The following is a 24784-nucleotide window of genomic DNA, read 5'->3' on the forward strand; positions in this document are numbered from 1 at the left end:
GTAAGTGCACCATGGTGTTTGCGTTACCTTGAGTGCCTCTAGGACAGGAGCATTTGTAGGTGTTGATCAGATCAATGCAGGTTCCCCCATTTTGGCAGGGGTGAGAGTGGCACTCATTAATTTCCTCTGAGCAGTTAACCCCATGGTAGCCAGCAACACACTGCAGAAGATTTACAATACATCAATGATCTGGTCTCAGGACCCAGCCTTCTAATTCAGCAGCAGGGTGCATGGGCTGCTCACCTCACAGGAGTAGCCCCCCAGGTAGTCTGTACAGGTGGCTCCGTTCTGACATGGATTGGGAGTACATTCATCCACCTGCTCCTCGCAGTAGCTTCCTGTATACCCGGGCTGACACAGACAGTGGTGGGTGTTTCCAGTGTCACGACAAGATCCGGAATTACGGCAGAGATTATTAACGTCCACCCCTGGCGACAGAAGCGTCACAGTGAGACAAGGGAAGCAGTACCGTGATCACAGAACGCAGTGCTCTCCAAGAGGGCCTCACCTCGCTGTAAAGCTGCAACCTCGCACGAGACATTGGGCACGTCACAGTACAGTCCGGTCCAGCCGCTATTACACTCACACCGATACAAGTTGTTGGTCTGCCAGCATTTTCCACCATTTTTACATGGAGACGAGTCGCACCACCGCACTAAGTTCTGCAGAAATAAAGCAATATTGTTACACTGGGTCGATTCCTTTATTTGAAATATAAATTCCATGGCCAGGAATAGCCATCGCCTACCTGGCAGTTCAGTCCGGTGTAGCCCTGGGGACAGGTGCACTTATAGGTCCCATAGCTGTCCTGACACGTCCCACCGTTCAGACAAGGCTTGGAGTCACACTCATTGATGTCATGCTGACAGTAGCTCCCAGTGAACCCGGGTGGACACAGACAGGTAAAGGTGTTTATTCCGTCCACACAGGTGCCGCCATTGAAGCAAGAGCTGCGAGAGAGAAGAACAATCAACAGGGAGAATATTCACCTGTACAAAAAGTGGGACTCATCATGGTCCTCGAGAGAACAAAGCAAAGTGTGAGCTCCCGTGGTACCTTTCTGTACAGTCCGGAGTGTTAACTTCACAGTGGATGCCACTAAACCCTGAGGGGCAGGTGCAGGTGTAGCTGTTCACACAGTCTGTGCAGTTAGCCCCGTTCCTGCAGGGGTTGCTGGCGCATTCATTAATGTCCTCTTCACACTTTGGTCCCCGGAATCCAGGTAAACAGTTGCAGTAGAATGCATTGATACCGTCTGTGCAGGAACCTCCATTGTGGCAAGGGTCTACGAAAGAAAATGACAGGAAGAGAAATCAACTTCTCATTCTCCCCCACAAAATTCCATGACCTAGAAGTGGAAAGAGGCGGCCGGAGGCTGGCACCCTGCACTCACTTGGTTGGCAGTCGTTAATATCGGTCTCGCAGTTCCTGCCAGTGTATCCGGGCTTACAGACACACTTGTAGCTGCCATTCATGTTCTGACACAAGGCGCCGTTTCGGCAGGGGTTCTTCACGCACTCATTGATATCGATCTCACATGTTTGCCCTTTATGAAGAAGAAAAATACAACCACATGATGAGATCGTACGCTGGAAAATATCTGCAAGTTACTCAGCTGAATGATCACACATTTGTACGGCTGCCGTAGGAGTTTCAATAGCAAAGGATTAATAAATATCAGGTTACTGCAGCTTTATTACTGAAAGAGCAAACACTGCAGCCAGGAGCCTTTTCATGCTACAGAACAGTATCCATTACTAAAACGCCACTGTGATTGCAGTACATCGATACGGAGAAAGAAAACGCACCACATTCTGCCACCTCGCATTACAGAAAATGTACGGTTTCTTTACCAGGCTTCAATTCCAAGATTAAGGAGTGGTCCTGGATTTACTGTTGGTGGACAATGCTCAGGATAAGCCATCTGATTGTTGTGGGTCTGAGACCCCCAACGATCAGGTGATCTGCAGTAGTCCCATCTCAGGAACTACACAGCTCTGTCCATTGCATAGTCCACAGCGCTGCAGTTATCTCCATCCAATGGAAGAAGCTGAACTACAGGTTAACAGCAGAATGACAGGGGTGTGGGGTGTCAGACCGCTACCGATCCTGAGGATAAGCCATCAATATAAATATCCTGGAGAATCCCTTTAAGAATCAAAACAAAGATTTGAGGTCTAAATGTACCTTGCCAACCAGTAGGACAGACACAGGAGAAACTTTCATAGTTTTCGGATTCTTGACACCTCCCATCATTTTTACACGGGTTATTTGCGCAGGGAGCTAAAACATCCTCACATGTGGCCCCTGGAAACAAGAGGCCAACGGCATTAATAAAACAGTGTAGAGACCGCCTTTATTACACAAAGCCCCGCCCCATTTACAGCTTTTATCCAGCAGCTATGAATGCGAAATCTACAATGAAGGCACAGCAGGCGGATTTATTTCTAGCGACTCATAGGAAAAAACAAAGCGTAGGAAACTTATTTTCTGCGTGAACTGCTATCTCCTAGATAGGCCGTGGCCTTTTTCCAAAGCCTTCACTATCCCCATCGTGTTACTGTGGCGACCGGGGCCAGGCAGGAAATTCAATAGGGTTTCCTGCAATTGTGCACATTGCCATTTTAATGGAAGGGGAAGCAGGAAGCCGGTAAGCAGGATTTGACTCGGACAGCAATTCCCATCTACTGCAAATCTATCAAAATAATCCCTCACCCGCCCACTGGGGCTAGAGCTGCATACTGTGGGCCAGTCGCCCAAGAACTGTCAAAAATAAAAATAAAAAATACACCAGCAATGAGGATTTTTCCACCCAGAAGCTCTGACAGAATCACAGAGACTCATTGCATAGTCTTGACTTGTTTTCGGGAAAACTATGTTGATTTTGGAGAAGGGGTTGATGGGGTTATGGACAATTTTTTCCAAGCAAAATATTTTTCTCCCTTTACTTGGAAAAGAACAATGAACATATGCCGACCACCCCAGACACCAGCACTGCTTGTATGAGGGGCCTTGCAGTAACTCGTTGTATGGATGACTTACCCGTGTATGGTAGCATGCAGATACACTTGTACCCAGCCACGCCATCAATGCACGTCCCCTCATTGAGACACGGGTTAGATGCACATTCGTTGATATTTGTCTGACAGTTCAGTCCTATAAGAGGGCAAAACGTTCATCAGACATCGGTTTAATAATCCATTAACATTGTGTTTGCATTGTGCAGGGGGATGGAGATGCTCACCACTGAAGCCCTCTTTACAGGTGCAGATGTAGCCGCTGGTCATATCCTTACAGGTTCCCCCATTCATACATGGATTGGAGTCACACTCGTTGTTATTAATGTCACAGTTGGTTCCACTCCAGCCCAAATCACAGTCACATTTGTATCTAGAAAACAGATGTGAAATTGGATCTTTAAGTAGAATTACATGGTCATCCAATATGGCTGCTCCAGAGGACCGGTCAGCAACCTTCCAAGATGCCGACTAGCAAACCCACCTAGTTATGAACCAAAACATCCACTGCTGCAGGCAATAGGAGCTGTAATGGGGCAATATTGTTTCTCACCCAGTTTCAATGAGGCTCATGGCTGTACCCTACTATGTTTGCCTTTTGTGGACACTTACCCGTTTATTCCATCACGGCAGAATCCGTGGATACAAGGGTTGCTCCTGCACTCATCCACTTCAGAAAGACACATGGGTCCTTGGAAACCGTCAGGACACGTGCACCTAAAGCCATTAATGAGGTCTTCGCAGGTTCCCCCGTTGTGGCAGGGATTGCTGGCGCACTCGTCAATGTTAATGTTACACATCTTTCCTGGATATAAAAGTAAGAGATAAAAGCTGAAAATGGCAGATCACATTCCTACAAAGACTCCTCTAAATGCAATGAAACGGAAGAAGGAGCCTCCTGACAGTGCCTCACAGCTCACCTTTCTCCAGTTACCTCGTCCTGTTTCTCATGGGAGAGAGGCCCTTAATGGGGCACACACTGGCTATTTACTGGAAGAAAGGCTCTTTTGATCACAGGACAGATGAGGAATTGGGGGGGGGGGGGGGGGAAGAAAAGTCCCTGAAAATTAGGCTTTGCCAGGTGGGCAGTGGGATGTACAGAGGGGTGGACTCTTAATCAAAGGATCTTATTAACCTTCCCATATCAAACACAGCAGTCAGACAAACTCAGAAACCCGATCCCTCCACTGAACTGAATGGAATCCCTAATCTCCATCCTCCGGTGCCTCTTCTATCCCAGCATAAGACGGCAAGCAGCCGACACTGCTGGAATCTCGCTGATGGTGCCGCACGGAGAACTAATCTGTGGTGCAAACTCAATCATTTCATATGTGGCTGTCTTACCGGCATAGCCCGGCTCGCAGGCACACTCGTAACTGTCGATCTTATCAATGCACTTCCCAGAGTCACAGGGATTGCTGGCGCAGTCATCTACATTTGTTTCACAGTTGATCCCTTTAAAAAGAATAAAATAAGCATGGGGTTAAGGAAACATCTTCACAAATTGGCAAGTCCCATGTATCGCAGTTCTCGGCAGCCTCTTCACATTCATAAACAGGCCTATAGTGGAGAAACTCCTAGAACCAGACACCACAGAAGAGTGGACACGAGATGGACGCCTCCTACCTGAGGTTCCTTTCAGGCACTGGCACATGTAGCCGTTTATTTTGTCCACACACATGCCTCCATTTTGACATGGCATGCTCAGGCACTCGTTAATGTTAGTGTCACAAAGCCTCCCAGTGTAGCCAGGTTTGCATTCACAGGTAAAGGTGGCAATGCCATCGATGCAGGTTCCAAAGTGGCAAGGGTCTGGCTGGCAGTCGTCTATATCCATTTCACAATGGGGACCAGTAAATCCTGCAAAAAGAATAATATTAAGTGCACTGTGTGGAGGACATGGAGCCGACACATACATGTGCTGGGTCTCCACAACCTACTTGGTCACCAGTCTTTCAGGACTGTGCCATTTTTCTACATATCCTGACTTTTCAGCTGACAAACATAATGACATATCATGCGATTGGCGTGACCACTGGAGTTGGATTCCTGCAGGTGTAAGGGGAGCAGGAACCATTGTCGCTCTCCGATTTCTCCGTCTGGAGGTGCTGTACGCTGCCCTACGCTTACGGAAGGAATGGAGAGCAAAATCATCTTCCTACCTGTACTGAATGTTTAAATAAAACTCACCTGAAGAGCTGAAATCTGACTCTGTGATACATCATCTGCCACTAAGATAACATGGGGGGGGGGGCATTATCTATACAAAGGTGAAGTGCCTCCGTCTTCTCCATTCGCTCGCACAGAGAAGAATTCAGAGCACAACACTGACCGCACTTGGTGGAAATAACAGCTTTTCATCGCTGGCTGCCATTCACAGGACCTGATTAGAAGTTATTCATCTGCAAGCTCTCTCTGCCCTTACAATAGTGCCATTGTGTCCCCTCAGGGCTCATGTCATCGTCCCATCGAGGCCACTCCTCGCAGGCTGCCGCTCAATGCAAAAGGGGGGGGGGGGGAGAGGGGGGAGAACTCTTTCTGTAAAGCTGCCTCCAACTTTTCCCGCGTCTTTTCCCCCTTCTCCACAGAAAAAAAAAGTGGCTTCAGAGAGGATAAAAGCACAAAAGGAAAAAGAGAAAAGGGCCCCTGTGTGCTGACAACACCTCTGCCCTGCGCTCCACACGGGGAGTGCTCCACTTTCACTCTAATTGCGACACCAAAGCTGCAGACATCTGCTGCTCCACAGATCACTTTCCAGCTCTTTCATCATTAATCCATTGGCTTCCGCAGCTCTGAGACAAGATTTTCTAATCCTCTGGACAAATAAAGCGTTTTTCCCTTTGGTCAGAGTACAAGACCACAAATCCCAGCATTTCTTTCAGGGTGGCTGCCAGACAAGTCAGGGACAAGGAAGCTGACGCAGATGTTGGGTTACCTTCTGTGCACTGACAGGTGTACGTGTTGGGTCCATCCACACATCTGGCACCATTTTTGCAGGGGGTACTGGCGCACTCATCAATGTCATACTGACACAAGTGCCCATTAAAACCTAAGGAGGAGAAAGAAAACATTTTTTTGCAAGAACGTAAAGCAGGAATCAGCATCAGTGACTGGAAAGTTGTGGGGTTGACCTGGGCCTGGAATCTGTATGGACTATAAAGGTATGACCAGAAATATATGCATTGCACGTCCATTCAGTGCAGCAGACACTGAAGGCTGATGACACTTTACTAACATTAGAACATTTCCCTAAGTATCAGGGACTTCCAATTGTTTCCTACCTAACCTTAAGTGACCCAATATGGCAACCAGGCAAGGTACCGGCAGAAGACTTCTCACGGCATGGAACCAGACTACAGCCCTTACAACTCCCACAGCTCAGATGAGCCTCCTTTGTGCAGCTTCCCACATAATCTTCTGGTCCAGGCCCCGGGTCACATGAGACCAAAAGGAGTTGCCTTAAAGAATGCCTAAGGGCAAGAAAGCACGTGCTTCCCTCGGGCACCAATAGAGCTTCCCACAAGTTTCCATGGAATCCTCCACATTCACATCCCAGGACTGCAGAATCTTTTCAGGGATTAGATCTTGCCTTCTGCTTGTGGTCCAACGCTGACCCCCCACCTTTGCCGCACATGAGCGTTGTACCAGTCAGCACTGCTACATATGGAGCAGCAGAATCTGCTGACTGACTACAAAGGAACTAATGCCTATTATGTGAAATATTCTTGGTAATTATGTCTTATATTAGACTGAGCCCACTGTCTGGAGAAAACTCCTCCTGTCATTCATTCCTATGCAGAATTACAATATATCATCACCCTGATTGTAAAACCTTATTGACTCATCGCCAAGCCCTACGTCAGCTGATGAGCGGACGCAATGAAGATGCCTGCAGGTGCAGATTAGCTGTAACCTTGCCAGAAAGCGCTGTCCTATCGATCCGTTTTCTCACCTGTGGGGCATTCGCAGTGAAACTCGTTGATTTTATCGATGCATCGGCCATTGTGTTGACAGGGGCTGCTGGCACATTCGTCTGTATTGATTTCACAGAACTTCCCTTCATAACCTAACAAATTAAAGGGTAAGAGTTCACATAACGAGACCAGAACAAGGGGGTGCATGCTGCCAATCGTCCTATAAACCCAGATGGGCGCACCTGGCATACAGATACACTGGAACCCTCCAATCTGGTCCAGACAAGTGGCGTCGTTCTGACAGGGGTTGGACAGACACTCATTAACGTCAATCTCGCAGCGAGGTCCTGTGTAGCCCGGGAGGCAGTTGCACTGGAAAGAGCCCTGGGTGTTGATGCATTTTCCACCGTGCTCACAGGGGTTGGCACCTGTATATTGGAACAAAGGGTTAATGTGACTTTCCATTAATGTTCAACTTTATGTTATTCATTAATTAAAAAGCTCCTTACCAAGAGAACATTCGTCCACATCATGGTTGCAGGCAGGCCCGGTGTAGCCAGAGGGGCAGGTGCAGATGGCCTTGCCGTTCACTGGGTTGGTGTCACAGTTGGAGCCTTCGTTGCAGGGGTTGCTAATACAAGCGTCATCCAGGTGACAAAGCAGACCTGTAACGCAAGATAGGACGCACACAAAAAAGATAAAATGGATGTGAAGAAACAAGCTACAAACGAGAAATCTTCCCGGAATCCTCTTCAGACGATCTGTCCTCACCTGTGCGGCCATGTGGACACTCGCAGTAGAAGGACGCCACGCGATCATGGCAGGTGGCTCCACTGTTACAAGCAGCGTTGGCACAGTCATCAATGTTCTCGCTGCAGTCCTCTCCGGTCCAGCCGTTGACACAGACACAGTTGTACCCTCCGTGGGTATTGTGGCAGGTGCCTCCATTCTGACAGGCGTTTGGCATCAGCTGGCACTCATCAACATCTTCAGTGCAGTACTGGCCTGTGAGAGGAGAACGATGGGGTTACCATGTGGCAGCACTCAGACATGAGATGCTGTCACCGTGTACACACACACATAGCCGTACCTGTCCAGTCCGGAGAACATCGGCAGTTGTAGGTGTTCACTCCATCCACACAGGTGCCTCCATTCTTGCACTGGTTTCCCGGACAGTCATCAATATTTTCCTCGCAGTTTTGACCAGAAAATCCTACAAAAGGCATAAAATGTATAAAATAATTCAAAGATTAGCCAAACAGGAAGAACGATTTATATGGGGAGGGAGTTCCTCGTGTTACAAGGTTTTCATTGATTTACAAAAAATGTGTGTCCTTAAGGAAATGGTTTCATGATGTGAAGGACCAAGATGGTGTCCTCAGCCGTGTGTAGGCGAGACGTTCTGAGTACATTATGGCACCAGTCCCTGTAGACCCCCGACAAGGGGTCCATCCTCTGGGGTTTGCAGTAGATGGAGGGCAGTCACTCTCAGTTACATGCAATCTGTTGTTTTGTTTGCAGAGTGCAAGAGACATTGAGCAACGAGTGAGATTAGAGGAGGCAGCCATCAACGGGCAGGGCCGGTTGACAAGTCGTAAAACTTGTGATAGCGGACTTCTATTGCTGCCGCCAGCTTGATTGTTGGAAGCTGGAACACAAGACCGACATGTGGCGAGTTACTCATTAGACAGGCTACTGCCGGCTCCTATCAGGGCTTACCACACACTAATCCTGGGCCATAACGCTCACAATTCCTCAGCTATTCCTCCTGTAAGCTCTGCCGACAACTCTGTCCCCCCCGACCTATCTGGCATGTTGTAATACAGTACAGCCGATCCTTCATTCCTCTAATATGTACTGACAGCTTAACTCTTAAAGCCTGGTTTGGGAATCTTCTCTGCAGAACGCTTGCCCCTGACGTAAAGATTCTGCACCTATTTACTTGAGGTTCTGAAACGTCCTCACGTCACCATTTTCATTATCTTATTTACATCCAGAAGCTGAGGGTCTGTCACAATGTAGCAGTCTAGACCATCTTGGCTGAAACAGGTTACCTGTGTTGATACAGTGTAACAAACTATCAAGGCAAGAGAGAGTTTTGTATCCAGTTTAGATAGTTCTCCACTGTAACAAACCCTCAGCTGTAGGTCAATACATTTTATGTCTACATTCCATTTAAATGTTTGAAAATGTTACAAAAAGTCTTGCTGTGAGAAAAACAAACTTTTCCGATTAACTGTACGTTTACTGTAGACACAGTGAGGTAAGTGCGGGAGCGATAAATCAGCGGGCAGGTCGGTGAGAATATATGACCGGTGTGAACCAGGGCCGCGCCATAAATCACTGCGCTCACAATGCATCTGATAACAGCAGGATTTCTACTGCAAACAGCAGCTACCACACAAATGCTTTAGTTCAGCAGCGGGGCCCGGGAGGGGCCCCATGCTGGAATTCAGTGTGAACAATGAAGAAACAATCCCAGCCTGTGTTTACAGTGACAACATTGCCGTTAGGCCGGCCGCGCTCTGCCGGGACGTCAGCCGTAATCTGATCCACACGTGTTTACCCAACAACAAGAAACAAGTTTTTCCAAAAGTGTTTCTAAATCCGCCGTCTTCAGAACTGGTTGTAACGAGGCTGCCGGAAAATCAGCCAGAATATATGAGCAATAATAATCCAGGTGTGATGGCGGCGCGTTGCGCGCACCCAGGGTCACGTGCTCTGCTCTTTGATCTCTTTTTTGTGATAAAATGTCCCGAGCCACATGTGCTGCTGAGGACACCTGCTCCACAAGCCCATAAAATCTGGGCGGCTATTGTGCGGCTTCAAAGTACCACGCAGGTTAATGTTTGCCCAGTTTGAACATGTCTGGGAGCAGAACTAAGAGGAAGGAGGAAATGCCTGATGATTCACAGCGGCTCACGGGATACATGCTGTCTACATACAGCTTGGGAACCACAACTCCCAGCATGTCCACACAGACCCACTACTGTGTATCCAGGGATGCAGACTTCTTCATGCCGTGTGTTTATGAGAGTCTATAGGCACCCCGCCGCCTGATCTACTGCCCCGATTAACAGATTCCTATGGGTCCTAAAGGGACAAATCTCCCTACACCTCACACATTACTATGTCATCTATTATTCACTGTAGGGATCAGTCATCAATTCACCGTAGGGATCAGTCCTCCCATCAATTCACCGTAGGGATCAGTCCTCCCATCAATTCACCGTAGGGATCAGTCCTCCCATCAATTCACCGTAGGGATCAGTCCTCCCATCAATTCACCGTAGGGATCAGTCCTCCCATCAATTCACCGTAGGGATCAGTCCTCCCATCAATTCACCGTAGGGATCAGTCCTCCCATCAATTCACCGTAGGGATCAGTCCTCCCATTTATTCACTGTAGGGATCAGTCCTCCAGCGTCCTTCTCTGTAGGGATTAGTCCTCCCATTAATTCACTGTAGGGATCAGTCCTCCCATTAATTCACTGTAGGGATCTACGCTGTGAATGACTCCTTTGCAGTCGGTCATAGTCTTTTACAGCTTCATTCTGACTGCAGTGGAACAGGCTGAAGCGGTTTCTGCAGGATGCGCTGGTCGCGGTCACATCTTTGCTCTCTTTTACAGCGCATCAGCAAGGTTACATGCGATTTTGGGGATAACGCAGATCTTTCTATTTGTCTCGGTCTAAACAGAAGGACATTTTTTATTTTTACTACTTATTTTGAGTTGAGGAGGAAGAAATCACTTCCGCTTTGTGAGGTTGACGTTTCCTGTTCTAGAACTGTGCGCTCCTCGTGGGGTCAGCATCCGTCTTCTTAGAATCAAACCATCAACTGTGACGCAAGCAAAAGGTTCCTTAGAAAAGTGCAACCAGAACTCACAAGACTGTGAATGTGCAGCTGCAGCCAAACCCGTCACCTCCACGGCTGCATCCTCAGGTTCCTCGTTAGCTCTTGGGCTGCACAACTTCACATCATCTTTGGGCTCCTGTGTCCTTAGGGAGCATGCATCATTGTGCTGCAGTGTTTGACAACTGTATATGCAGCTTCAGATGTGACTGGAGTATAGAAAGTGAATGCAATCACAGCGCCAGATGTTCACCTCAAAGCCTTATCACAACTAGAACATTCCTGCCAACTGCTTCCTAACTTCACCTTTAAGACTATGACCAATACACGCTAACCCTGAAAACTGGTCAATTTTCTAAAAATTCATTGTTACAGGGCAAAAGTTCATAGTGAATGGCCATATCCTTGTATTGTGGAGGGAAGCGGCAAGTGATTGTCAGTGCGACAAACAAACTCTTCCTGCCGCAAAACACAAGAAATCACAAGGCCAATGCCCACACGTAGTACAGGGGTCTCATGTCATCATCCAGCACTCTGCATATAGCCACGATTTACAGCAAGCTAGAGAATGGACATACCTGGCAGACACGTGCATTCATAGGAGGTGTCATCTGTCTGACGGCAGGTTCCACCGTTTTGGCATGGAGACGGGTTGCAGGGCACATAGGGGATTTCGCAGTAGTTCCCGGTAAATCTGCTCTTGCACTTGCAGTAAAAGGATCCAAACTCGTTCACACACATTCCTCCGTTCCTGCAGGGGCTCTGTTTGCATTCGTTAATGTCCAACTTGCAGGTTTCTCCATGAAATCCTTCGGGACACTTACAGACATACTGGGAATCGAAGGGGACGCAGCTTCCACCATTGGCGCATGGGTTGGAGGCACAAGGGTCTGCTTTCTGGCACGTGTCACCTGTGGAAATGTTACAACACATCAGACAAAGACACTGAGAACATCAGAGTTAATGAATCATAAATCACATGTGTTCCAGCCGTTCTGGACCCGCCATTACTGAGGGTAGAACGGCAGAGGCAGCAGAAACATTTCCAGAAGATGTATGTACCTGTCCATCCCGGGGGACATCTGCATTTATAGCTCCACTCATCTGTGGTCAGGTCGCAGGTTCCACCATTACGACATGGGTTGCTGAGACACACGTTGTCCTTCCGGGTGATGCACCGCAAGTCTTGGTACCCCAGCGGGCAGCTGCAGGTGAAATAAACGCTGTTTCCTCTGATGTCATATTGGCACGATCCACCATTTAAACATGGATTACTGTTGCAGGGATTGGTAAACTGGCACCGCTCACCAATATATGGACTTTGGCATCTAAAAGAAAAAGATCAGGTTCAGGCATGGATGCAGCTTTTGACACAAGGCATCTTCATGTATCAGCCGTTTCAGGCTAGGCACAGTATTTCCCAATGAGATGAAGTGTCCCTGACCCCCATGACAGCTACTTCATGTCATATCTCCAGTGCAGAGACATTTACCTCCACATGTGTGACTGTTATTTAAGGCACAATGTAGATCCAAGGATGGAGCTTTGCTAGCAGGACCCCCCCTGTGCATCACAGCCACGGGATTGACTCAGTGGTTGCGTGTTCTGAGCTCCCACCCCAGGATTAGTTTAGGAACTTGTGCAATACAGAAAGCTGACTAGATCTGTCCTGCAGTGAAGTTCAGCCTCCAGCATAAGTGCGCCCGACCCCTGGAGAGTTGCCCACCTCCAGGCGATAAGCCTTTAATGACTTTAGTGTCTCACGTAAGGGGCATGAAATGGGCATGCAGTGCTGCAGCCCGACGATCAGAGGGGTGCAGCAGATGTGCGACCCCGACATCACCACCTGTTACCAGCCCCATGAACTAAACAGATTAAAGGGAGATTTGTGGGAGTGTGCGGCCCCTGCAGTCAGGGATCATCGCTTCCAAAGCTTCCCAAAAATCAACAGAGCAAGAACTAGATAAACATCAGAGGGGGCTCCATGTGACCTGGAGGAGGTGGGAAAGGAGCAGTGGAGTATTACCAGACCATCTATATACAGGTCAGTTACCCAGCTAATGGCTAGGTGACCCACTGAACACAGGGTGGACATATGCGGACCTTCATGTACAACGCAACAGGTCAACTCAACCTACTGGGATCTACTTCACCTACAGTCATGGGACGGATCGTCTACAGCAGTTCTGTATTTCTTGTCCAACATCTGGAGCTTTATGGATATAAACCAAGTCATTAACAGTGCCTGGACTAAATATACAATGTGTGAGGTGAACCACCCTAAGCATAGGACTTCCCAGAAATGGCCAGCTGGCCAGCATCTCCTGCTGCCATGATGAGCCAAGTCATCCATAGACCTCAATGAACTGCAGACACCAAGCAAATGGGCCACATCAGGAAACTATGTGCTGCTGTAAACCAAAAGGTCCGACCATCTGTGTCTGCTGGTGACGACACCTGCCCATCTGTGCCTGGGCCTAGAGGTCGGCCCGCCCCATGTATAGATGCCAGCAGGGTTTCTATCTCTGTTATAGCTGGGTAAAACCAATATGGCTGCCGGTCTGTGGTTCACACAGGGATTGTTACTCAGCTTTCCTGGAGTGAAAGACAAGTTAAAAGCTATCAAAGGATACAGCGTTACCGCGTGTGATGGGACTGAGCGAAATTATAGCAATTAGATAGTAAGCTCTGGACACTACGTACAGCTCAGTGGAACAATACAGAGATAAATCAAAAATTTCAGTAAAAGAGAAAATAAAAGAAAAAAATAAATAGAACTAAAAAGTAACAAAAATAAAACTTTAGGAAAAGTCTGGATTCTTTCCTTAATTCCATGCCAGGGACTGCCCTCGCCCGTTTTCCCCGCTCACACATTCTCTTTGTTGGGGAATTGTGAGAGAATTTGTTAGAAATCGGAGACATTTCGAGTTAATGAGAAAGCATTATCCCGGCCAAAAGAGGTGCAGAGAATAGGAGCAAAATTAATTAGGGCATCTGCCGGCTGCACAAAAGCTGCAAAGAACAGGTGTGCATATTAATGAGAAGCGGCAGCTGCCGATGGCGAGTGCTGCCCAATCAACGTGAAGAATGAGCCGGGATTGTGTGTGGCTGCGCTCCCTGCTTCCAGCCGGGGAATGTGGCAGGCCGGAGCAGCGCTCATGAGAGAGGCCATTGTCCTGCAGCCACCAAGGCCAGTGAAGGCATGTGGCCTGTATGATGCGTGCACTCAGCTGGAAAGTCCGCCTCACTCCACGCTTTTCCAAGACATTCACAGATGCGTGCTAATATTAATACCCTGCGGCTCTCTCGTGGGTTTGTTCCTCCACGTGTCGGCCGGACGCACCTGCAGGGGATGACATTCCAGAAACTGCGCCAGACGCTCGCGGTCAGTAATGACTGGTAGGAACCATGAAACCGGTGATCCTGATGGCAGGATGAAAACCAGCGTGAGAACCGCGTAACTCCACAGGAGTGCGGCCACCACATGACTGGGCCGCTGACGCTTTATGGACGGGCAGTGGATACGCCGCAGGGAGATTCCTAGCCAATATTGAATACAATCTGGAGAAAGGAGCGCATAAAGCGCTCGTGTCCATGTCATGAGGGCTGGCCGGGCCCCAGGTGATGGGAGGGTGCGTTTACTTACAGTGGCCCCAACACAAGGGACTGGCTTTCCTGAGTAGATGGATTTCCAACACTACACACATTTCTACTGTTGAAGGGACAAGTCCATAAAAGACGTCACCACCCACTACAAATACAAAGTACAAACGAGGATGAGAATCCTGAAGCTTTCCAGGACTAAAGGCCTGAGGCATAAAGACCGCAGGGCTATGGAAATGGCGTGGAGTGTATAAAGCTGCATGTAACATATGAATCAATGCAGACTCCGCCATGTTTGGCTGAAAGGTCGGTGCATGGGAGATAAAGCCTGAATTCCAAGCTGATGGTCCTATCCTACATGGATACACTGTAACAAACCCTCTGTTCAGAGTGGGGTTTCAGACTCTAGATTTTCTTCGTCAGCAGAAGAGCAAAATAATTGCTGACTTCATATAATACTGGATCGTTCCTATACCCCCCCCACATTGTTGCCACCAGTAGCGGGGAGGCTGGAGCCACATTACATGGGAAACTAAAGCCCAAAGCATCAGCGCCGTCATTTTCAGGATGTCAGAGCTTCTCCTTCAGGTCATTTACAAGAAGCACATGACCAATCTCTTGAAGCCTCTGATCTGAGGATATTCATGACAGGATCTACGGAGGACGCGCAGTCACCTGCATGCGACCAGACCGATATATACGGAAAGTGATCTGGTCCTGGGCGGCTCGTGTGAAATATGGAGACGTCTCACCTAATGTATCACAGAGATGCTAAATACATAGTCAGGAGATCTCGTGTGTGCCCGGCAGTCAGGCAGCAAACCATCGCCGGCGGCTGTGAAATTCTTCCAGTTATTAAAATGAGTTAACAGAAGAAAAACCCGAATGAACCCTAATGGTGTCCGGAGGACGGTGGTTCTATATTATACCCACGCAATAAAGCTTTCATCTGCACTTCCAACCAATGGAAATCTGTGATTTGGGTGTAACCCATAGCAACAAAGTAGACGGCTCTGCAGGATGTGCTGCATACCGAGGCGACAGGAGGCAGTCCGCCATTCTGCAAAACAGAAGAGGAAGCAGCAATTCTACTTTACTGTAATAAACCAAAAAAGGGTCATTTCTGTTATTAGATCAGCCACATTACCGCCATCTGCCGCACATTTACTGCACTTTAGAACTTCAATAAAGCTTGGTATTTGTGCCTCGTGCTGATTGCCCTGCTGCCAAGACTCTCAAGATGGCAGATGTTTCCCCCTGACCTTTCACCCCAGCCTTATTCCAGAGTTCAGGGATTGCAGCCATTGTGTGTGCAGCCATCTGCCGCCTCCTCAATGACAATGGAGCCAGAACAAGGGGAGAAGCCCCAGGCCGGGCCGCGGGGCAGCGTGGGAAACTGACGTAAGAGTGCACGCAGAAAATGTCATTAAGGCTGGGGCTCGCTGGTCAGTGGAGTCGACATGCTGCCACTGCGTCAGTTGCAAAAAATTCTGCCCTGATGGATTTCACATGAAGTTTTTGGGACTAGTGGGCAAAATCTCCATCGACTGCGATAGAAGCGCCATTTATCAGGCCATGGCCATATTGTCCGCATTTGGCCGTCTTCAGTGGTAGCTGCAGATTTGTGGCCTTATTTTTCCCGGCATCGTCTCTGCCGCCACTAGAAATAAAATTACCGTGGGAAAGAAGTCTTAAAATGTGAAGGGGTCATGACTTTAATCAGCTCTATCCCCTCCCCCCGCCCCAGAGTAATCAAAAGTTTCTGAGCGCTCCGAGAAGCTCTAAATGTTTCCAGGTGCAGGGAAGTGACGGAGCGGGACGCGGTCAGACAGCGCCCCTCATCGAGGGCAGATTCCCAATCTTTCGGATGGACGCCTGTCAGTGATCAGAGGCTGTAACGTTGCAGGAAGGTCAATTCTGTTTCTCACAGTTTTTGTCAACGAACGGTCAATTTTCTATTCCCAAATGTGATATCCGTCTGATGGCCATGAAATTAAGAGAAAAGCTGGTGGGAAACCAGAGCGCCAAACACAAAATCAGCTAAAAAATTATAATAATCTCTTCGATCAAGTCCTGACTAAAGAAAAATGACCCGAAAATTGTTCATAAACTAAGATGCTCCTTAAGGAAACAATTATTCCTGACAACCCAAAAACAACAAATCAGTTCCTGACAACCTTCGTTACTCAGACAAGATGCACAATTAAGTGAAGGAGCACCTGGCAAAACTCAATTGTAGTGGTAAGGACTTGTGCACACGACCGTTCGTAAAACACGGATACAGGCCGCGTGTATTCCGCATTTTGCTGAACGTAACGGCCAGCCCCTAATAGAACAGTCCTATCCTTGTCCGTAGGTTCTATTTTTTTTTGCGAAACTGCCATGTGGACATGGAATGCACACGGGGTCATTTCCGACCCATTGAAGTAAATGGTTTTTCATACGGAACGGACATGGAAAAAATATGCGTTCGTGTGCATGAGCCCTAATATTTAGCTACACAAGCATCAAGACAGAGACGGAAAAGCAGACCAGTCCGGCCCGGTATCATCAATAGATGGAGCCTCCTCAGCAGATGCCTCCAGCTCCCTGCAATTCTCAGAACACCTGCCCCCAAAACCCACAAATGATCAGTTTAACCCTCGGAGCTGCCCGTGTCCTGCCCCTTCGCAGCTGACGGGTCTCCACCTGGATAGGAGTCTCATGTGGTTTTCCTACATCTGTTCCAGGAATCTGTAGCTCGTTGCTAAACAGACGTCGCTGCAAATTTGGGTAAAACGATCAGATTATTAACCCTGAAAAGAAGTAATAACCGACCCCAGAGACTGAAGATTAGAGATAATAACCGGTAGTACAGAACCTCACAGGGGACGCCTCTCCGCGGCAGAGCCCGCACAGCAAGAGACCTAGTCATTGTAAACCACAACTCCCAACATCTACAAAAAGGCACATTGGGGGTTATCTACAGAATATAACTGATTTCACTTCTTCATCAAATCTCCACAAGCCATGGGCCCTGCAGGGAGCATCCGGCATCACCCCCCCAGTGACATTCCTCAGGCTCCCTGACCCCAGTGATGAAGATGATGGATGAAGTCTTTGGGATTCCAGGCCCCTGAGCCGTGTCTGCATCAACAACCTCCCAGTGGCCGAGACAATAGGAGGGAATTTACCCTTAAATGATGAGATCTTTAGCAGCGAGGCTCCACCAATGGGACCAGACTAGTCTACAAGCTTTTTGCTGCCTTGTCCCAGATTTTTTCTTTTTAGACAATTTGCATATTGCGACCCTAGAATCCACTTCATCCGCCATCATGCATGTTATATGTCACGCTCTGGACTTGCGGGTTTATAGCAATGTCCTGTGCACCTGTTGAACGTGAAGTATAAGCGCCCTGCACCTATTAATCTCCACACTTTAAATGCATGAGGCGGCGGAATAATCGTTGTGTGACCTCTGCCGCACTCCTTCTAACCTCCGCACAGCCTTGGGGTGTACTGGCATCCAGTGAGCTGTGAATCTCCCACCTCTGTATGGACGTTACCCCCACCAGGTGGGAAATGCAAGGAGTATTAACACGCTGGGCATGGGAACCCCAGGGCAGGGGACGTACCATTAAACTCCAGGAATGGCAGCAAGTCAGGCATGGCAGAACGCCTGTGCGTACACCTCCTGGCAGGGCAGCCTATACACTCAGGTACACAGCGGTCAGCCGTCTGAATGAGCCCTTAAAGTGAGCGATGGAAGCAGGAGTCCATCTACAAGACGTGGACGACGCTCTGTGCCTTCATATATGGCAGGAGGCTGTAGTATGGAGGCTCATGGGCTGCAAAGATGGGAGAGGGGGGGCGAGAGCTGAGGCGTCTTTGGCAGGTGGACGGGAAGTAAACACTCAAATAAAGGCTGTATAGATGGAGCCCCCCATCCTTATTACACATGGGATTCACTTCACATCCTCCTGGGTGACAACCACCATCATTACAGCTCCCATAGGAGTTGTCACCCGGCTTTCCTAGAATCGAATGCGAGTGCAGGGATTCACGAGCCTGGGAAAGCTGTGCCCACCACTGTGAGGAGCCAATGCCGACACCGGGAGGTTTATATTTGGGAAGGGGGGGGGGGGGGTTAAAGAACTGGTGTCAAGACCTGGGAAATTTATTGTGAATAAAAATAAAAAGTAACTTTTACCAGTTATAATTAAAATATACTGAGAAGTGCGGCGAAGTATAATATATGAAAAAGGGGTCCAACATTACTGTACGCAATGGTCTTACCAGATCTAGGGGCGACCTGTCCCCGAGTGGGGGCTAAAATCCCAATTCTGTCCGAATATCACAAAGGACGGCATCACACAGACACCAGTTACAGTCGGGGTTCCTAGATCTGGTCAGACCATTCCACTGGGGACATATATAGGTGCGTACGGTAAGGTTTTACCCCTCTGTCACTTTTCAGTATATTTTTGTTTTCAGATTTGGATGTTTTTGGAGACAGACCATACACCCGTTAAGCAGGGAGATATAGTTTTTGTTAGTGCCCAGAATAGGGGGCGCCCCCCATAGAATCCAGACGCTGGCTTTACATCTCAGCCGCAGAGACGCGCGACTCCCCCTCCCGACAAGGTTTTTATTTCACTTGACTTTCTAATTGGATTTGGGGGAAACATAAAGGAACCTTTGTGGGCAAACTGATAAGTGACAGGTGAGACGGAGAGGTGGCTGCCAGCCAGTGCGCCATATTGTATCCCCGGCTCAGATGCCACGCTATCAGCCCGGACGCTTATCTGGACCTGGCGCTGCGATGACAGAGGCACCAAAAATCAGAGGGGAGCGGGGGAGGGGCAGGAGACTGCGAATACCAGAAATTTCCCACTAAACAGTTCACCAAGAACTTATTAGAAGCCGAATGCTGATAGAAGCAGGAGTTTAATTGGTGCAATTAATGTCCCCGGGTCCTTGGGGGGGGGGTATGAACATCGGGGGATAATTGCACTTTTCTTTAAAGAGGTCGCCCCTTTGGGAAAATTATTTAAGGAGATGATCGGGCTTAAAATGACTGCGCTACTTAGCATTACACAGCCGAGTAGACGGGGAGCACTGGCTGGAGCACAGTTGTGTTATTCAGAATGCCCCTGGGAGCGGGCAGCCATCTGCCTGCAGATTACCCGCACCACGCTCATTTAAGATCGCTGTTTTCGCAGCTTGCCACCTCGGCTTCGCTTTATCTGGCGCCTAGTGACAAATTACACACAGAAGCATAAAAAAATATATATATATCAGGACTCATTTGGGTACAGCTGCCGGGAAACTCCTGGAGAGAGCCTGCGCTCACGCATTTCAGTCAGTGGATTCACGAGCGCCACACTGCTCTGAAGAAGCGGAATTTCCATCCAATTAAGATGAAATCACAGGTGAAGAAATATTAGGTTTGAGAAGTGGTTTTGCACAGACCCCCCCCCGGACGCCGCCGTGCTGCGGCCGCCATTTCCGGGAGAATCTTCCGTTGTGGATTTCCCTGGATACAAGTTCTCGTTCAGTCTCCTCTAAAAGTTTAATCTATATTTTTTTTCCCCTTTGCAAAACTTCCTTTATTGTCCTTCGGGATGGGGGTGGGGAACGGTACCAACCCCCAAGAATAAAAGTGGCAGCAGTGCATTCTGGGCCAGCGCATGATTAGTCACACAATGATAATCTGCATCTTGGAATAATGGAGACCGAAATTTCGACCGAAGCCCAGCTGTCGCTTTTTTCAATGAAAAGAAAACAAGATTTACAGCGTCAAGCGTCCGTGTGGCTTCAGTGCCGAGGGAGGGAGGTGGTCTGTATTCATGAGGGGCTCGCAGCGGAGGGGCCGCCTGACTGCCTGCCTATTGTTCAGCAGGATCGGTCCTGGGAGCGAGCTGCCAACATTGCCAGGAAATGTCCAAATCCTCAGTGCTGCTCCCGACTACCTGGGCGAGTGAATGTAGGGTGTAGCCCCCTGTAACAGTGACCCCAATATCATCTCGTATGGGTCACATCTAGTAATGGTTTTCACACTTCACCTCACTGCCTATTACCGAGGGTCCGGGATAACCCGCTGCGGACACTTACCTGCACTCTGTCCCGCCATTCTCACATCTTCCGTTATTCAGGCACGTTTCCCCCGGATGCATACACCGTAAACCTGCAATAAGTGACACCACCATTAACCTTCCCGCAATGAAGAGGACAGACTGACAGATACACTGAAACATTGGCCACCCGTTATACCATTTATTGGGAATGATACCGGGGTGGTCCGAGCTCCCCCAGCCGCTCCGGAGCAGTAACTTTATCGTCATGTGTCCTGGACAACAACTGATGGCAGCAATGAGACATCACACTAAGCCGGAGTGGATTGGGGAGGGGGCAATGGCCACCGGTGGTTTACAGACTCTGTGACCACAACTCTCAGCAAGCTTAGCCATTTGAAGCAAGCTGGGAGTTGTAGTGGCAACTACTCACTCTTTACTCCCCCCCCCCCCCCCAAGCCCTGGGGAGCTAAGAGGAAAAGTTTCAGAAGTTGAAGCAGACATCTCCAGGGTCATTCCTCTGCTTCATTACTGATGGAGTAACACCCCCAACTGTCCTGAAGTGCCCAGCGTGGGGGAGGGGACGTGCGCCATTCAAACAACACCCCCGCCACCCCTCCGAGCTGCTCCTGGGAAAACACAACAGCTGCAGAGCAGGGTCTATTCTTCCTTCCCAACAAAGAGGGAAATCAGAGCCGGCCATTGTGCGCGGCTTCACACACCTCTCCCATATTGTTACAGGGCAGGAGTCCACGTCCCGCTCCCCCGTCACTTAATACCTGCAGCCCCGAGTGGGGGGCTATAATAACCCCCTGCCGGAGAGCAGCATCACAGGCCAAGTACCTCCTCAGAACAGGACCCTCCATGTGCCTCGACCCCAGCAAGGTACCCATTCATGGTGACAGCCCTGCCATATTGGACGTCACCCAGCTTTCCCCCACTCGGAGAGAGGACCCTGCCTTACATTTCCTGGGCTTATAGTCAGGCGCTTGGAAACTCTGCATTTTAATAGCCAGACGCCCTCATTCTGCTAAAGGAAATGATCTGAGCTCTGAAACTAGACGGGGAAAGTCAAATCCTGCTCCGAAACATGTTCAGAGACTTGTCCACCGCTCTACTCCACCCTAATGGGGCGTGCGAGGAGGTGAGACACCTGACATACTGGGGGCACCCTGGGGACCCCCACCCAGCAGAGCCACCCCATTAACCACTGCAGCCAGGCAAGGTATACAAGGCCGAGGGCGTCCTGAGCTGATTAACCCCCACAGCACTGGAGACCAGGCACTATACACCGGTCATGATGAGGCCACTGGGGGCGCCGCCGCCTCACGTCCCACACTATAGTAATAAAGTATCAGAAATAGTTTCTGGAATTAACCCTTTCGGCAACAGCAACCACCTGTCAAGCCCATGGGGTTTTACCTAAGCAGGTGGAGGGGCCGGGCCCTTGTACCCTGCGGGGCCGGGGTTTCCACCACTAAACAGAAAGCAGAAGACTGAATGTCCCCAGTCTGAGAGACCGGAAACCCTCAAGATGGAGCAGACAGTGAAACCACTGACAATGAATTGCAAGCTCATGCGACAAGGTGTCTAGTAACAGCCACTCAGGGACAGATCCATTGCTTCACCATTCATATGACCATCAGCCCAGGGGCCCGAGTCCTCCTGCTGTGGCCCCACAACAAGAACGTCCATCCTCATCAATGCCAGGTGTAATGATACACAAGATATTGGGAGAGGACCCCAAATGTCAACACTCCCCCAATTACCCATCGTATTTCCCATACGCAGAACACATTAACCCCCTAGAGTCAAAATCACCTGAGGGACCAGCGCCATCAGCATTATGTACACACTGACTGATCTGTGTATGGAGATGGCGCCGCCATAGCCTGCCGCGCCGTACACAGGCTTCAGTCACGGCCCAAGACAACAGGGGCCACAATCTCCAGACACCGAGAAAGTCAGGAGAAGACGGTGAATCCCCCACGCCAGGCTTACACCCTGGAACTACAAGGCCCAGCCGGCTCAGGGGAACTTACTAGGAGTTGTAGTACCCAGGCTGCCTAGGTCAACTCAGGGATCAGGACATAACACCGGCAAATGATCATAGACTGGAGGGACATGTCAGAGCCAGCGCCCCGATAACGTACGGAGGGCACACAACACGTCAGCTCTGCAGGACAGACAGCATGGTGGAGAGGCCCGGAAACTGACATCAGCCCGTACCGGGGGGACACGTTACAATGCGTCAGCCCGTACCGGGGGGACACGTTACAATGCATCAGCCCGTACCGGGGGGCACGTTACAATGCATCAGCCCGTACCGGGGGGGACACGTTACAATGCGTCAGCCCGTACCGGGGGACACGTTACAATGCGTCAGCCCGTACCGGGGGCACACGTTACAATGCGTCAGCCCGTACCGGGGGCACACGTTACAATGCGTCAGCCCGTACCGGGGGGACACGTTACAATGCGTCAGCCCGTACCGGGGGGACACGTTACAATGCGTCAGCCCGTACCGGGGGGACACGTTACAATGCGTCAGCCCGTACCGGGGGGACACGTTACAATGCGCCAGCCCGTACCGGGGGGACACGTTACAATGCGTCAGCCCGTACCGGGGGGACACGTTACAATGCGTCAGCCCGTACCGGGGGGACACGTTACAATGCGTCAGCCCGTACCGGGGGGACACGTTACAATGCGTCAGCCCGTACACAGGAAACGTTATATCAGTCTGTACACGGGACAAGTTACAATGTATCCGTCTATACACGGGACAAGTTACAATGTGTCCGTCTATACACGGGACAAGTTACAATGTGTCCGTCTATACACGGGACAAGTTACAATGTGTCCGTCTATACACGGGACAAGTTACAATGTGTCCGTCTATACACGGGACAAGTTACAATGTGTCCGTCTATACACGGGACAAGTTACAATGTGTCCGTCTATACACGGGACAAGTTACAATGTGTCCGTCTATACACGGGACAAGTTACAATGTATCCGTCTATACACGGGACAAGTTACAATGTATCAGTCTATACACAGGACAAGTTACAATGTATCAGTCTATACACAGGACAAGTTACAATGTATCCGTCTATACACAGGACAAGTTACAATGTATCAGTCTATTCACAGGACAAGTTACAATGTATCAGTCTATACACAGGACAAGTTACAATGTATCAGTCTATACACAGGACAAGTTACAATGTATCAGTCTATACACAGGACAAGTTACAATGTATCAGTCTATACACAGGACAAGTTACAATGTATCAGTCTATACACAGGACAAGTTACAATGTATCCGTCTATACACAGGACAAGTTACAATGTATCAGTCTATACACAGGACAAGTTACAATGTATCCGTCTATACACAGGACAAGTTACAATGTATCCGTCTATACACAGGACAAGTTACAATGTATCAGTCTATACACAGGACAAGTTACAATGTATCCGTCTATACACAGGACACGTTATATCAGTCTGTACCGGGGACACATTACAATGTATCAGTCTATACACATGAAACGTTACAATGTATCAGTCTGTACACGGGACAAGTTACAATGTATCAGTCTGTACACGGGACAAGTCACAATGTATCAGTCTGTACACGGGACAAGTTACAATGTATCAGTCTGTACACGGGACAAGTTACAATGTATCAGTCTGTACACGGGACAAGTTACAATGTATCAGTCTGTACACGGGACAAGTCACAATGTATCAGTCTGTACACGTTACAATGTGTTAGTCTGTACACGTTACAATGTATCCGTCTGTACACGGGACAATGTATCCGTCCAGGGGTACATGCAGCAGCTCTACCTTGTGCAGTGGCCGTCAGCGCCAGGAGCAGTACCGCAGCGGCTGCTGCCCGCTCCATTCCTCCTGTCTGCGGCTGCAGCTCTCACATAAGTCCCGGCTCCGCTGCTCCAAGTACAGTGTGGCACAGCTCGGGCGGCTCACCGGACACCCGCTCAGCACAGGCCGGATCCCTCCGCGCAGCTCTCACCTCCTCCGAGTCTCAGGAGGGAAATGACTGGGCGTCAGAGCAGCTCGGTGCAGCACGTGTCTCCCTCCGCGCACACCAGGGACTACTTCACAATAACTTCAAAAGTTATGTTCGCGGAGGGATCCGGGGGAGGATGATTACCATGTGAATGGAAGCGTGGAGGGAGCAAAGCAGGAGGAGGGGGGCTCTGCAGCATCCTACTGGGAGGAGGGGGGCTCTGCTGGATCCTACTGGGAGGAGGGGGGCCCTGCTGGGAGGAGGGGGGGCCCTGCAGGATCCTGCTGGGAGGAGGGGGGC

The 24784-nt window shown here is 49.4% G+C and overlaps 1 protein-coding gene across 2 annotated transcripts in view; it reads right to left on the reverse strand.

Annotated features, from left to right (window-relative positions):
- Positions 1–24522, reverse strand: part of NOTCH1 (notch receptor 1) — a 32263-nt gene extending 7741 nt beyond the window's left edge. Inside the window, exons 1-22 of one of the 2 annotated variants that reach the window (XM_044268692.1) lie at positions 24301–24522; positions 20483–20555; positions 11849–12114; positions 11365–11697; positions 8022–8144; positions 7703–7936; positions 7441–7596; positions 7174–7359; positions 6970–7083; positions 5953–6066; positions 4644–4877; positions 4362–4472; positions 3630–3822; positions 3245–3390; positions 3043–3156; positions 2188–2307; positions 1394–1546; positions 1057–1285; positions 749–950; positions 509–662; positions 244–428; positions 28–160 (exon numbers count right to left, since the gene is read on the reverse strand). In XM_044268692.1, the coding sequence (XP_044124627.1) occupies positions 28–160; positions 244–428; positions 509–662; positions 749–950; positions 1057–1285; positions 1394–1546; positions 2188–2307; positions 3043–3156; positions 3245–3390; positions 3630–3822; positions 4362–4472; positions 4644–4877; positions 5953–6066; positions 6970–7083; positions 7174–7359; positions 7441–7596; positions 7703–7936; positions 8022–8144; positions 11365–11697; positions 11849–12114; positions 20483–20555; positions 24301–24358 (3631 nt within the window). In that variant the 5' untranslated portion in view covers positions 24359–24522. Of the gene's footprint in view, positions 1–27; positions 161–243; positions 429–508; positions 663–748; positions 951–1056; positions 1286–1393; positions 1547–2187; positions 2308–3042; positions 3157–3244; positions 3391–3629; positions 3823–4361; positions 4473–4643; positions 4878–5952; positions 6067–6969; positions 7084–7173; positions 7360–7440; positions 7597–7702; positions 7937–8021; positions 8145–11364; positions 11698–11848; positions 12115–20482; positions 20556–20641; positions 20824–24300 lie in introns of those variants that run through there. The other variant, XM_044268693.1, reaches the window with a different exon arrangement.
- Positions 24523–24784: the final 262 nt, after the last annotated feature.

The sequence above is a fragment of the Bufo gargarizans genome, chromosome 9 (assembly GCF_014858855.1).
Source record: "Bufo gargarizans isolate SCDJY-AF-19 chromosome 9, ASM1485885v1, whole genome shotgun sequence".
NCBI lineage: Eukaryota > Metazoa > Chordata > Amphibia > Anura > Bufonidae > Bufo > Bufo gargarizans.